General features: G+C 38.3%; 1 protein-coding gene across 2 annotated transcripts in view; it reads right to left on the bottom strand.

The window, feature by feature from the left end:
- The window catches only part of cabp7b (calcium binding protein 7b), a 28,331-nt gene that overhangs the window by 4,306 nt on the left and 8,310 nt on the right, over positions 1-15,715 (bottom strand). For both annotated transcript variants that reach the window (XM_085463685.1, XM_085463684.1), the window contains 3 exons: positions 675-818; positions 476-588; positions 32-179 (listed from right to left, as the gene is read on the bottom strand). In XM_085463685.1, coding sequence (XP_085319811.1) covers positions 32-179; positions 476-588; positions 675-818 — 405 coding nt within the window. The remainder of the gene's footprint in view (positions 1-31; positions 180-475; positions 589-674; positions 819-15,715) is intronic.

Below are 15,715 nucleotides of genomic sequence, written 5' to 3'. Positions count from 1 at the left end.
AATACTATAAAAATGATATTATAAGACATACTATCAATGTTCACATGGGACTCTGGACTGTTCAGGTGGTTCTCCTCAGTCATGATGATGTTCTCAATGTCTTTCATAGTGAGGTGGTCACGGAAAGTATCATAAAGCAATCTCTTCAGCTCATCCACTGTCAGTTTCTGCATGTCGCACTGGGAAAACAGAAAACACCAGGAGAGGTCTAATTAGCAGAGGAAGAACTTCTGCCTTGATGCCCCTCAGTGATGCACATAAATTGCAGGTCAGCAATAAACAGCAGTGTATAAATATTTTATAAAAATCAGATATTAGAGTAATTCATTTGATTATACTCCTGATTGTAAGGAATGGGGATACCGGTGTCCACAACATGTGATGCAGTTATCTGACTGGGGTGTAGTTTGTGAGGGATTGATATTCAAATGACTAGATTAAACTTTATTGGTGGGGATTATGGGACAGTACATACCTTCCAAAACACAGAGTCAAAGTCTGCTCCGTTGAACTTGTCAGGCATTCCAGCAGCAGAGAGTTTAGGACCAAGTAATGTGACAAACTCTTCAAAGCCAACCTGGCCATCGCCTGATGAAACAAGCGAAACATTGACGAGTCATTAACGCAGCTCACATGTTGGAATAATTGCAGCAGAGAGAGCAAGAGAGACCCACCATCCATGTCAAGTCTTTGGATGATAACCTCCAGCTCCACCTCATTGGGCATGTAGCCCAGTGAGCGCATGGCCATCCCCAGCTCCTGCTTAGAGATAAAGCCATTCCCATCTCTGTCAAATACTTTGAAAGCCTCACGGATCTCTGCGAAGTGAAAGAAGGCACACAGAACGAACATGTTACTTGAGGGCTATCGTTGAACTGGCGGATTTTTAACATGTTGGTTTCAACGTCGGCGAGTAAAGGGTGTTTATTTTTAGAGTTTAAAGTAAAAGCAGCTTCAAACAGCTGCTGTGGGTCACAGTTCAAAAGGCTATAATCCCTCTGTCTTAGATGTTTGTGTTTTGAGAAAGAGGAGGCATAGCTGAATATTGAGTGTTTGAAGAGTGAAAGCAACTTTTTTTCTCCAAGTTTCTTTATTCCATGAGCCAGAATATTTCACAGTAGTAAAGATATTCATTTCTTTTTTGAATAAATCCTACAGAAACTATGCTCCTCCTCCAAATACTGACTCCAAATTAAACTCAGTTCGGTAAATGTTTGGGTAAAATGTGTGACAAGGAGTGGGAAGCAGACAGTACTGAAAGAACTATTGGTCTTCAATGTTTTGGAAATGTCTAATACAGAAAGCTACAACCTTTTGAAACAGTACAACTAATTATCAATTGATTTTAAATGATAATGTTAAGCATGCTATCTAAAAAGAGAAACGCAAGTTGCTTGTGAATGTTCTGACCACCAGGCACAGGGAAAAGACACCCAGAACCTTCTAGCTGTGAGGTGACAGTGCTGCCCTACTGCACCCTGCTGCTGGTATACACGAGTTAAACAAGTCAGAATACACCAAATTACTTTTATCTATTTAAACCAAACAGCAGAAACTTTAAATCTAAGAGTAAATTGCCTAATTTCTTGTTGGCCAGCTGTCTCCTAATGTTGCACCTTAAAAAGAAGAAGAGGTACAAATGTGATCGTTACAGTGCACTGAAGCATACAAACTTTTGCCCTTAAAGACGTACATATACACTGGAACTGCAGAGACAGAAATAGACCTTTAGTGTACACTTTTTATGAGAGTGTAGTTTGATTGTTTCAGTAGAATAGACTGAGACAGAAACGCTGCATTTTAAAATTTCAGCCCACAGAACATGAGCAATATTAAAAGTTTCAGCATCCCAGTGAGAGACAAAAAGAGGAGATGCGTGTTTTAGAATCATGTACTGCAGTCTTTCTTTCTTCATTTAAAATGCCTAAATTTAAAATGACCACCAACAAAACCCTTCTTCAAACCTGCAAAACAGTTTACATGTTGCAAAAGCATAAAATTGCTGCAAAACTCATTACGCTCTTGTAAAATACAACTGCCTCCATAATTACCTACAAACTATCATTTTAATAAGCGCATGAAGCACTAACCACCCAATGAGTTAGTGTGTGTAAATGCGTGGTTGTGGCTCATCTGTGTGCAGGGCATAGCAATTTTTTTTTTTTTTAAACGAGTAAACAACTGTGTACACAGAAAAATCCATCTGAATAAAACACACTATTAATACAAATAAGGAGAAAGTTGTTTATCCTTCACATCATATTGCAATATTGTAGCTAGGTAGTGTTGAAAGTGTTGCCTGAAGTGAGGTATCTGAGTGAAGCTTTGCAGAAATTATTCTATAAATGTAAAGCATTTAGTTTGAGCCAGTGCTTTGGCTCCAAGTGCTAATGGTTTTGTAGATAGTGCTTCAAAAGCTACCGTTAATGCTTGAGCATTCAGACAGACTGTAATACTACACAACCATTAGCAGAGAGGTGTTTGAACATGTAAGTGCGCAATGTAAAGTTCAATCCTCTGGTAAATAATAATGAATGGCAAATAATGAAAAAGGCAATGCTCTAGTCTTCCTGGCTAAACTATTATCTGCTTTGTTTATCTGTATCTTGTGTTATCTGTGACAGATATTTAAAGGATTTCCCACTGTGATGCAGTGTTATTCTTCATTCATAGTAAGTGATCTTCTGAGCCAGTACCTGCTACTGTGGTCATAATACAATCACTTCTGACTGAAGGCTGCAAGCAGGTTCATGTGTTTCTAATTAAAACTGCAACTTTTGGTAAATAATCCATAAACATTGGCATTTGGCTCCTGTCCTCACTCGGCATCACTGTATTCTGTTTGAAGTGGTGAAAAAGAGCAGTTGCACTTCAAAGGCGCTGAATGCCGGTAGTTCTTTGATGTAGATCCTCAAATATACAAGACTATTGGATGCTAGCTCAGCTCGTTGCTTGATTGGATGAAACAAGAAACAAAATGAACTGGAAGTCTAATTTTTACATCAATATATCAATGATATAAGCCGATACCTGAGCAGTGATAGCCCGAGACACTGCAGAGAATAAAAAGGTGGAATTAACAGAACAAACACGTAGACATCCACCTAATCCACAAGAAACCTATGAATACTTAGACATTCATCATTCAACACCAGAATAAGCTAAACATGCACTCTTTTACCTTGAAAATTGCTTTAAACCAAAAGGCTTGGATGAACTGTTCATATGTAAAGCATGTGATTACGCTGGGTGCTTATATGATGTAGAAAACCACTTTGCATGCATTTATGTGACTTGGCAACCACAATTAGCATGCAAGCCCAGATGAGGACGAGCACTAGCTATCCATCTTGTGCACATGAATGAGTGCAGTTTTTAAGTGATAGCTTGCAAATTGTGGTTATAGCGGCAGTGTATAATCCTCTTTAAAAAATAAAATAAAGCACTACAAGACAAAGTCTTTGGAACGTAAATTGAGGTCCTTCTGGACAAGTGGCACTGTCTGTGCAATACCTTGACACATCAGACACAACATATTTGTCTAAATTACTCCCAGCAGCACTGCTTGAGTTTTGTTATCTTCCCTGAGCACAATCCCAGATTCAGTGTTGTGACCTCTGATGCCAGTGACAAATAATGAATTCTCTTAGCCAGCTGAGCAGTGGCTGGACTACAGATTGTTTCACACACTGAGGAATGAATATTTATCTGAAAAAAATAAATAAAATACACACATGGAATCATGAGGGACACAATATGTGTTTACTTTGTTGAAAATTTTGATTATAATTTGCATTTTTTAACATGTAAATGTTGTTTGTCAAGATTTGATCCTCCACAGACTGAAGCGCTTCACTATTTTTTTTCTCCCTCATGTATTGATATCGCCAACATAATTGATTGGCTTATTTATGTAGCTGAATATGTAGATTTACTTCTGATAAAGGCTGTCCTTTTTAAAGTTAAAAGAGACGGACGTTTATCCAATCAATACTGACATCTTAACTCCCGGTGTGCCCACATGGGTCAAGCTCATTTTGCAGAAGGAAGTACTACAACCTTATTGATGTGGTAAGACTCAACAAAAGTCAGTGTTACATGATCACTGACAGTACTGTATCCAGCTCCTGTGTGCCACACTGGGCATGATAAAGTACTTTAAGCACCCCATTGTGAGACGTTCGTACTAACATTGCATGTTACATATCCCTGGAAAAATGTTCACTTGCAAATAAACAAATACGCACAGTTAAACACACAATACAACAATAGCAAAGTGATGGAACTGAATTTTTATTTAAAGTGTGGAAAACATTCAGCCGACTCAGGTGTTTACTTTGAGTCCTTGATCAGAATATCTGTAACCTTGCACTGCTGTGAGGGTGCACCCACTCGGCTGTCTGAAGCCAGGTGGTGAAAATCTTTGAATCACTGATTTGATGATTTATATTCTGTCTGTATGACAGAATATTTTTAGTTAATTCTGCAATATGAGAGTGGAGGAAAACAATTTGAAAGCAATATTATCAAGCAAATTATTAATATTGGTGTGAAATAGGTGACTGCTCAAAGCAGCAACAGTAGCGTGGCTCCTAAAATGCTGTGAAATGTGTCAGTGGTTCAATCCAGACTAGAAGTTGAAGTTTTCCCTGGGCAAATATGGAGGCCAGATGCATCCAGTGGTGTTTGTGTTTGATCGATAAACTTCTGTATATATAGAATAAATTGCCATGTGAATGAATGAATGTGGCACAAGACATTATGTAAATGCTTGACTGTTTATTGTTACATTTATTCAGACACGAAGACCGTTATGAGCCGAATCAAATGTAAACAAAGTGTCAAGGTGTTTAGTTTTTTAAGAATGACCTCATACATTATAAAAGATGGCCACTTTGGTGTCATCCACTGTTCGCCATCTTAGAGTTTCGAAAACAGATCTGCTGAGACTTATCGATCTTTCTTTTTACAAAATGGTTTTTATATTCAATATTCATCAGGCAAGTCATGCTGGTGAAAATAGCATTTGGAGACCATGGCCACCACCTTTAAATGTTTGCTCTGAAGGTTGAGACCCATTAATAGTCCCCAAACCACATCAGTCACTTGCTGTCAGTCTCCTATTGAATGGGTCAAGTTGGCATTTACATGTGATCTGAATATAACAATACGCTGATTACCTGTGTTGGAAACTGCAAATCTGTTGCCATGTACATACCATGAAAATCACAATAAAAACAAACTTAAACTAACTTAACTATGATACAGATGAGTTGAGCTAATCAGTGCAGATGGACTCAGATTGATTGCAATCTGTCAGCAATCCATCTGCATTTATAAATTAGATGGTAATTACTGTCAAACCTTCACCAATCTGTTTGAGGAAGAATCCATTCCCAGTTGGGATTATTTGGAAGCAAGCTATCTCCCACCCAGAGGCTCGGGGTGCTGCACACTCAACCTCTGAGCAACAACTTGGTTGCCACAACTACTTTCAAAATCCGTCTCCGAAAGCTAAAAAGTTTAATTCATCCACCAAATTTTCTAGCTGCAAGGAGGTTGCTGTCTTGTTTTTACTCTGGTGTAACAGAGCCATAAAGCCCTCAGCTAAGTGTTTTTATTTAAAAGTCGGGAATGGAAGTCGTTTTGCCCCCTGGTGGCCATTAGAAAGAAAGCAGCTTTAAAGTATTTCTGTGCTGGCCTACTTATCAATCCATCTAAATCAATTTTTAAAAAAATTATGTATTAAATGAGCACTAGAGATTTAGAAAGGAGTGAACAATACAAATAAGAATTGTATTATCTTGGAAAGATAACACAAATCACAAATAAAGTAAAACTGTTTTCCGATTTGGGAGGTCCTGCTGGGATTTTACTTTTGGATGTAAAAATAACAAAAACTCTAAAACAAAAACAACTTTTAAAAATAACTCCAGAATCTTAGCTTTTAGCATTTATACAATCAATCACAAAATGCCTGTTGTTTGTGCATGAATGATTAGGTTTTAATGAGATGAGTGAAAAAGCAGTTATGCTGTTATAGTTTAAAAGAAAGCCAACAGAAGGGCTCACGGAAATAAGTGCTGATGCGTAGATAATATGTAATGAAATAGAAAGGGACAGTTTTTTCATGAAGAATATATGTGTGTATCACACTTGTATCCAAATCCAAAACACAAATTGCTTCTGACTGCTTCTGTTTAACGCTACAGGAAATAAGAGCAGTTATTTTTTTTCTGATATCTTATGATGATAAGCTAATTTATCTAGTTATCTTAAGATATCGATGCACGGTTTATCTAATTGTGGAATAATAAATCTCATTTTCATCATTTTATACCAAGTCTGAGCTGCTGTGATGCCCTGGGGAATATGACACATAATATGACAAGAGATCCTCTGAAAAGATCCTAAAGATTCTTTATACATTTTGTTTTTGTCTGTTTTTCTCCATGGGACGAAGGAGGCTTTAAAAATACTAACAATAACAATTTTCTCCTTTTCTGTATCGTTAGCTTCATGGATAAAGCATAACTTTAGGCTGTTGTTGATGAATGATTCATGGGTGAAAGTTATTTATCATGATTTCACTTTAATAAAGCGAGCGTGGTTTTGCTTCTTGGCATAAAGGTTAGCTTATCTTCACAGATAAGGGTAGATTTGTAAAACATTCTCTTTCTCGCACATGCAGATGACAAGAAATGAACATCCTTGCTGCTGTCCATGGATCTGTGCTGCTGAGAGATGCACAGCAGGCAGCAGCTTCTACTTTGATGTGCTTTCGTATTTGTCATTGATGGGAACAATGATAAATAGAAATTAAATCAAGTGTTTTTTAAGTGGCCCATTCTTCCTGATCATGGTATAGTTCATGCTGACCAGCACAGATGGCATCCAGCAAACTGGAGCAACTGGTTTAACTTAAAAATGAAGGAGTGTCATTTATTCAGTTCCAGACTATACTTCAGTCAAGGTTTTGACACGAGCAGAAACCGTGTTGTGTTAAAACTTTCAGATCGACCCTCCTTATTTATTCTCTGCTGTACAGTAACTTTATGTGCACGTACACTTCTGTGATGCTGCTGCAAAACTTAATTTCACTGGTAATTAGATGGTGAAATTACACGTCTTCATAGCTACCGAGATCCCAGAGACAAAGAATTTGTTTTCTTGTGATCAGTTGCATGATTATCTCGAGAAATCAGCCTTTCATTTTCTCAGCATGACATTAACTTGTGATCCTGTTTCGTTACAAAAACTTGCAAACCCAACTGTTTTTACCCATGAATGAACACACTTCACATCCCTTTGCCAAACCATCTTCAACAAATTTCCAAAACACGCCAAGTAGTCAGCAAACAACGTTGATTTGTCATTGGTTGGTTTGAGCACTCTCATTGGCCTTCACACATCTTCTATTACAAAAGTTGAATGAATGAGTCACTTGAGGGAAAGAAGTATAAAAGCATATAATCGAGGGGTATTACTGCAAACAACCATCTGAATTTACTGAGGCAAAGGTGACAATTTCATCAAATTGTTCCATATCAAAGCAAAAAGAAATACTGACTGACAATTTCACAGCAAGTTGGACTAACATTGTCATAATGGTGACTGTAACCTCGATAGCTGATAGGTCTGATAATTTTTTATCTGTTGATCTGCATTAGTGTAGGTTATTTGAGCTAGTGGCTTCGCCCCACTATATTTAACACCAGCAGTCACTACATTTTATTCCAGTGACTGAGTGTGTCATTGAAATAAAAGAAGCCACATGACACTGACTCAAGTGTAATACTGTCAAAATTAGGAACATGTTGTCTCAGAGTGATACTTTTGTTACTGCACTATCGTAAACCTTTATTAGCCGGACATCCCAGTGGCTCTTTGAAACGCCTTCAGCAGGGAGTACTAACATGGACTAGAGAGTAACATCATATTTCTCCAATATTAACTTCTCTTTATTGGCTCTCTGTAGATCCAGGATGATTTAAAATCCTTCTTCTCACATACAAAGACTTCAATGATTAGGCCCAATGGTATCTTAAAGACATCACATCCTATGAACTGTCCCAATAGAGCACTTTGCTTTCAGACTGCAGTTCCTAGAACAGTTTCTAGAAGCAGAAATTCAAGGGGAGGAAGCACCTTCAACTTCACTTTTAAAAATCTTTGTATGTTTGTTTGTTTGTTTGTTTGTTTGTTTGTTTGTTTGTTTCTTTCTTTCTTTCTTTCTTTCTTTCTTTCTTTCTTTCTTTCTTTCTTTCTTTCTTTCTTTCTAGTATGAGCTGGATCAAATGACCCCGAACCATCCCTGCTGCTACCAGCTCATCCTGCAGAGCCCCTTTCCTTAATGACATGCATGACTGTTGCATGTCATTAACTTTTTGTCCTCTCTTTCCTGTAGTTTGTGCCTTGTCCTTTCTGCAGATCAGCATGTTCCTGATCTGCAGTTATGGGGTCCAGGTTCTTTTTAAAAAATTGTTTGCTGTTTTTTAGGTTTTTTGAGATGAGATAACTGTAAGAAATGGTCCTATATATATAAAACTCAATTTAAATATACCGGGTTCCTTTGATTAATTTAACAGATATGTTTGTCTTCTTTCTTAAATCACTACCTTCTTTTTTATCTAACCAAAAACTTCCAAATTTTCCCTAAATATAACAACCTGTGTAAGCTTCAGCTGGTTTGTCTACAACACCGGTCACTTTAGCCAGGTCTGAGGTCAGGGCTTAAAAGTCTGTTGACCTTCCAAAAGAGTTAAAACATGAACATGAAAGCCGACAGATCCTGCTGACCTTTATGACCGCCTAACAGAGATATTCTTGGTGGTCGCTGGTGCAGCAAAAAAAAAAAAAAAAAATAAAATAAAATTTGAAAATGGTCCATGCCTACTGAAGTCCACTGGCAGACTTTCAGTGCTGCTGACAGGGTCAAAAAAGTCACTGAGGTTCCTTTACTTAAATCCTAATGTGTTTAAAAGCGTGCAGGAGATAAACATCACCAAATATGACATTTTTTTGCATAACAATTAAGAAAATAAATAAATAAAAAGAGATATTAGACAGAGATAGCAGAATTGCAAATGTATAAAGGCAAACACAATTCCAAAAAATCTTGGTTATCTATGAAAACTGTGAATATAAACAGAATGAAGTGCTTTGCAAAACACATACTTTGAATTTGATGGCAACAATGTAAAAAAAAAAAGTTGGGACAGGGCCATGTTTGCTACTGTGTAGCATCCTCTCTCCGTTTAACACCAGTGCATAAATGTCTGGGAACTGAGGAGACCAGCTGGTGGACTTTTGGGTTTCTAGGTGCTCAACAGTCCTGGATCTTCTTTTTCATTTCATGTTGTGCTAAATGTTTTCAGTTGTTGAAAGGTCTGGACTGCAGGCTGTCCACTTCAGTCTCCTGCGTTATGAAGCCATCCAGCATGCAATTTAGGATCATCCTGCTGAAATAGTCATCCCCTGAAAAATACTATTCTGTTTGGGAGCATATGTTGGTGTAAAACCTGTGTATACCTCTCAGCATTGATCTCGTTGCAGATTTCAGGTGCCAATTCCATATGCACTAATGCACCCGCATACCATCAGAGATGCAGGCTTTTTTACTGAGTGCTGTTAACAAGCCAGATGGTCCCTCTCCTTTTTACTCCATATTTTCCATAAAGAATTTAAAAAATGAGTTCTCTGACAACAGAACAGTTTGCCACTTTTCCTCAGTCGATTTTTAATGAGCTTTGGCCCAGAGAAGCCTGGCCTTTCTGGATTGTCATTGCTGCTTCACACTTGGCTTTTTCTTTTCCTTCTTTGCATGATTGAGCTTTTTTTTATTTTTTTTTTATGCAGTGCTACCTGAAGGCCCAGAGATGACAGGTGTCTCACACTGAGTTTCAGCCTCGCATGCAGAGATTTCTCCAGATTCTCAAAATCTTTTGATGATATTATGACTGTACATTATATTCCAAGTCTTTGCAGTTTTATAGCAAGGAACACTGATCAGTAGTTTGTTAGCAATTTGTAGATGCAGTATTTTGTAGATTAGTGAACCTCTGTCCATCTTTACACCTGAGAAGCTCTGCCTCTCTAAGATGCTCTTCTTATAATAACTCATGTTACTGACCTGTTGCAAATTACCCACAATTAGTAGCCAAAATTTTCTCTAGCTGATTACGTTTTGTACTGCTTGCTTGTGCAGCCTTTTGTTGCCCCCCAACCAAATATTTTTAGACATGTTGCTGCCATCAAAATCTGTTTTTATTTACATGTTAAACAGCATCCCTAATTTTATGGATGTGAGGTTGTTTATGATCTTTATATTTCCAAGGTAAATCTTTTATTTTGTCATGTTTAATAGCTAAACTATAATTAATGAGACTGCAACTATGTGAAGTAAAAAATACTCACCATAAATTATCCTTATTGTTTGTGTATCATAGCACAGCATGTGTTAAAATTAGAGATGGACCGATCCGATATTACGTATCGGTATCGGTCCGATACTGACCTAAATTACTGGATCGGATATCGGAGAAAAATAAAAAATGTAATCCGATCCATTAAATATCACGAAAGCACCTCACAAAACTTGCAACACGCCGTAACTCGCCTCAGAACGTCGGAGCAGTATGCATCACGTGATAGAGCAGCTGTGGCATGCGGGACCTGTCGGTGGTCTGGATAGCATTTGGAGCTTCGCTAGCAACCTGGCATTTCATCTCCGACAAAGTTATCCCCGAGAGAAGTAAAGCAAGTGTGTAAGTCCATCTCTGAATGTTTGTAAAGCATTCCCACGTTAAGCTTAACGAGCGACTGCCTCTCGCTCTCCGGCTGCTACTTCAATCGTGGAACTGCTAATGATCAGCTGATCGGCTTTTCTGTCGCGAGTCTCTCTTGTTTGTTTTTGGTCCACTTTGCGCCAGAAAGAGCAAACCAGCGGCTGAACAACAGCAGCACGTTTAAGCTTGATCAGCTGTTGTTAGAATGTATTTATTATTACTTTCTACTCGAGGATCTTTTTCTACGTAGCTGACGGCTGGTAACTGTGCAGGGGCGGATCTAGCAAAGTTTAGCCAGGGGGGCCGATAGGGCATTAACTGGGAAAAGGGGGCACAAAGACATACTTTTCTTTCTTATTCTCATTTAAAATGTCGAGCTTTTAATAAATAATTATCTGACACCCAAAGTTTTAATTTGATGTAAAATGAATAGAAGTCAATTACTGTATATAGTAACTATTAAGTCTAATATATATACCCTAGTAAGCTATAGTACATTTTCCTTTGGGAAGGTACCATCTGTGCAGTCTGCAATTTTGTTGAAGAAAGATGTTGAATCTATTTAATATTTCTTGAAAAATAATTGATTTCTGTGCATTTTTTTTCACACTGCATCAAATTAAGGTTGATTACGTCGATTAAGCATCATGAGGTGGAGCGTGAGGGGTGGTTCCCTATTTTTTATTTATTTATTTTTGTTGTTGCTGGGAGTTGGAACCCTATTAGTTAGGTTGCTTAATATTTACGCTAAGTACTCTTTAAAATACCAGAATAGGGAGGATGGTGTAGGTCTAAGTTTATTAGATTGATCAGTATTGCTGAACTATGAAATATTTTTTTTGTATACAGGTATAACAGAATAGCTTTAGTGTAGTTGTTGTTTTAAACTTGAGTATGAACTTGCAGACTTGCAAAATGCAGCAAGATATTTTAAAAAACAGTTTTGTTGATTAAAAAACACTATATCGGATTCATATCGGTATCGGCAGATATCCAAATTTATGATATCGGTATCGGTATCGGACATAAAAAAGTGGTATCGTGCCATCTCTAGTTAAAATTAACACTTTCTAGAAAACAAACCTCCTCTAATATTTGTATGAGAACAACTGATTGATGACGGCCTCTCTTTGAGCTCTGTAGCTCAGAATTGCTCAGCCGTTTGTTACTAAATAATACTGATAGCATGGAACTCCTCCACTGTGTCATTGCTGCCGAGATTTCCAAAGAGAAAGAGATGCCTGGGATTTGTGCATTTATTTCCTTGTTTATATTTTATCAGCTAATTCTTCTTTAGTCTGCAAGCAGTGTGGATGGCTTATAGTTACTGTAACCTTCCCTCAGCGCTCTCAGTCACATCTAAGTGCTTGAGCTGAGTGAACCCATCACACCATAAGTGCTGATGAAAGGTCCCATTGAAAAATAAAGATAACGGGACAGAGAGTAGCTAAAAGATGCCTCTTTCACATTGCTTCTCATGCATGGGAGGAGATAATGTAAATGCTGGAAGTTCAGAGGAAACGACTGCTGCCTTCAGAAGAAACAAACACAAGCAGTGTTATCCTCGAGAAAAGGTATCGACCATGCACTACCACCGCTGAGAAAGCCCTACTGTGATTGTCCAGTTTACTGTAAAAAACAACAACCCCTCTTCACCTTCAGTAATGATCATGACATTGAACGATACGATAATAGAGCTGTTACAGCAGGGGGTAGATGAAGAAGCCTCTTTGCTCCGCAGGAAGTGAACGGAAGAGAATAACAACAGCCTCTTTTCACCGCCCCGAAGTCACTGCTTGAACATGACTTCATACTTCACAATATGTTCCATCTCACCACATTATTAAAGCTCATTTCATGTGTCAGACTCACGCTCAGGTCTCATATCAGATGTCAAATTTACGTGAGTCTAAACCAGATGAATTGCACATGTACATGTGTCCAGTCACATTCAGAGGCTACATTTGCATAGGAGAAAGGAGACTCAGGCCTTCCTGCTAATTGCACCCTGTTAGTCAGGATCAAACAGGACCTTTTGTGTCAGCCAGTTGCTGGGATGAAAGGGATGAAAATAAAGGCGTTACTTGATTCTTTTCCAGAATAAATGGGAATCTTAAATTAGGCACCTTTCTCCGGCAACCTCAGACTGCATGTCCAGAGGTGACAAGAGAAAGTCGCTGGCACTAATTAACATGCTCTACTTAAAAGTAAACTTTTGGTCAACAAATGAGGAGCGCAGTCTTCTTATTAAAAGAAGACTTCTGGTGGAAAACAGTTTAAAAGGTAAAAGAAGAAGAAGAAAGAAATCAGTGGGAGAGATGAGTCACATCTACTCATTAAATAATTCACCTTCCCATGGGAATATGTCAGTAATAGTATGATGACACCCGTGACATCCGTCGTTCTGATACTACATGTGAGTCATATTAATCAGTATCCAGAGAGAGCTCTGCTAATGCATTAGAGCAAAAGTAGGTCGGCACATAATACAAATGCTGTCAAAATAATGCGACTTTTAACATCACTAAATAACATTAACAGCTGCTTAGAGCATGATTATATTGAATCAAACAACCCCAACTGATTCCAGGTGACTAACCCCCCCCCAACATTAGCAGGCACCTAACAGTGAACTAATTTGTTCGGGGAGCTCCAGACTTTGCTCTCTTGTCCAGCACACAAACAAAAGAGCTGTTTAAATACTCATTTTTACACACCTTAATTGGCTCCATCCCAGCTTATCGCAAAACAACGAGACAAATGTGAGTTCATGCAGTGCGGATGCATGTAGAAGGTGTCGAGGGGACACAACGAGTACAGAGTGACACCCTCACAGCCCTGTTCTTATCTGTCCTGATGTGCGAACTGAGCGCTTCAAAAATATGATAACCATCAATTGTGATGTGACAAAAAAGATGCACTAACCCCATAGTGTACAGCAGTGAGACGGATTAATACACAAATCACCTTCTAAAACTACAACATTTTAATCTACTTACTTGCTTCTGCAGATTTGTAGCCTGCATGTATTGTTACATTTACACAAACATGCCATCACTGAACACAGTGATGATGCCCTGCACGAGCCCGGCATGTATAAGAGTCCCTGCTGTGTAAAAGTACTTAACCCTCCTGCCATCCTTTAAAAAACTCACACCCATCACCCTAGGGACCATTCTCAGCCTCGCCATAAAAAGACCACATATCCATATTTTATTCCACTTTAAATTAGCCAACCTTGTAAAACTACTTCTCCCTGAAATAGTCATGTAAAGTTTTAATTATATTGTCGTTGTTTTAACCCTTCAAATCCCAGTGTTATTACATGAGCGCCCTGTGTTATAAGCCCCAAAAAACAAAAAACGAAACTAAATATTTCCACAAAAAACCAGTTGAAGTAATATGTGATTGTCATTATAAGTAGGCCTTTAGATGGACCAAAGATTGGCACCAACATACATTTTGACCTGCCATTATTTTTTTGCATTTTTTTTGCAATTTAAAAATTAAAACTTCAAGGCCCTGAGTCTTCATTGACATCCAAGAAAAGAAGAAAAAATAAAATCATATAATGATAATTTGGGGATGAAAAATAGCGTTTATAATGGAAGTCAATGGGCAGAAAATGGTCCCCAGGGTGATGGGTGTGGGGATTTCTGCCACTCAGCCATTTTAGGCTGATTTAAGGAATTCACACTGGAATATTAACATTGACAGGTAAAAACTATCCTGTGGCAAGTTTGGTTATATTCCACTGAACACAGTGGAAATGGCAGCCATTTAACACATAGCAGTGGCACAAAAAGGTCCCAAGAAGGCAGGAAGGTTAAAATGACTACCTGCAGCTCTTTGTGGGCTGAGTTGAAAACATGCGACTGGTTTCTTTCAGGAAAATTATTGAGAATTACAGCTTAACTTTATTAGCTTTTGTTTTGAACTTATCAGACAGGCAGCACAGATTTGTCTTCGACTGATGTCTTTTGTTAGGGAAGTGTTGATTTTCTGCTCTTATCTTGTTTTTCTTCTTTTTCCATGCTGTTTTATGATATTCAGGTTTTTATACACATTGTCATTACTAACTTTCTCATGTTTTTCATAATAAGACAAAAGGAAAGTGGAGTTTTTAACAAACAGACGAATTAACTTTACTGTTTAGAATATGCAAACTTCTTCTCCAGTGATATGGATGCATTGCTGGGTCATATTAGGACAAAATTTCCCATTTCAATTTATTTAAGACTGACGTTGACCTTTAACTCGACCTGTAGGATTCTATTAACAACAACGTAGAATTATTATGCTAACTGGCCACTTTATTAGGTACAAATACCTGATTAGACTAATGCAAACCAGTCTATCACTTGAGAGCAACTCGATCAATTTACGTAGAGAAAACCTGCTGAAGTTCAGTCTGAGCCCACAAAACGAGGAAGAAAGGTGAATGAAGTGACTTTAAAAGTGGCATGGTTGCTTCAGAAACTGCAACCAGGATTTCTCCCTACAACCATCTCTAGGGTTTGTGGAGAAAGCTACTTTCAGCTGCTCCCTTAGTCACAGGAGAGAGCCACAGTGGGTAGCTTCGGATGTTTTGATTTGGCAGATCTTTACTCTTCCTGACGCTCCTCCAAAGGGATTTGTATTTCCTCGTCTAATTAAACTGGGAATCTTTTGCTTGTTAGGCAACCGTATAAACCATTGCACCACACAACCAGGAGAGCATATCCAGTGAGTGGCATTTCTCAGTTAAAATGCCTCGTTTATCCCAGAGTTGAGAGGAAAATGGCCAGATTGCTTCAAGCTGATAGGAAGGCAACAGTAAGTTGCTGTGCTGAACAGCATCTCTGAGTGCTGAACTGTGGAGAAGATTGGCTCCAGCAGCAGAAGTCTACACCGGGTACCAGTCCTGTCAGCTAAGAACAAGAAACCGA

The sequence above is a fragment of the Copadichromis virginalis genome, linkage group LG7 (genome assembly GCF_057382275.1).
Source record: "Copadichromis virginalis isolate Kocher_CV1m ecotype Utaka linkage group LG7, C_Virginalis_male_GT1.1, whole genome shotgun sequence".
NCBI classification, from domain to species: Eukaryota; Metazoa; Chordata; class Actinopteri; order Cichliformes; family Cichlidae; genus Copadichromis; species Copadichromis virginalis.
Note: the sequence above shows the minus strand (reverse complement) of the source record. Positions and strands in the feature narration are given on the sequence as shown.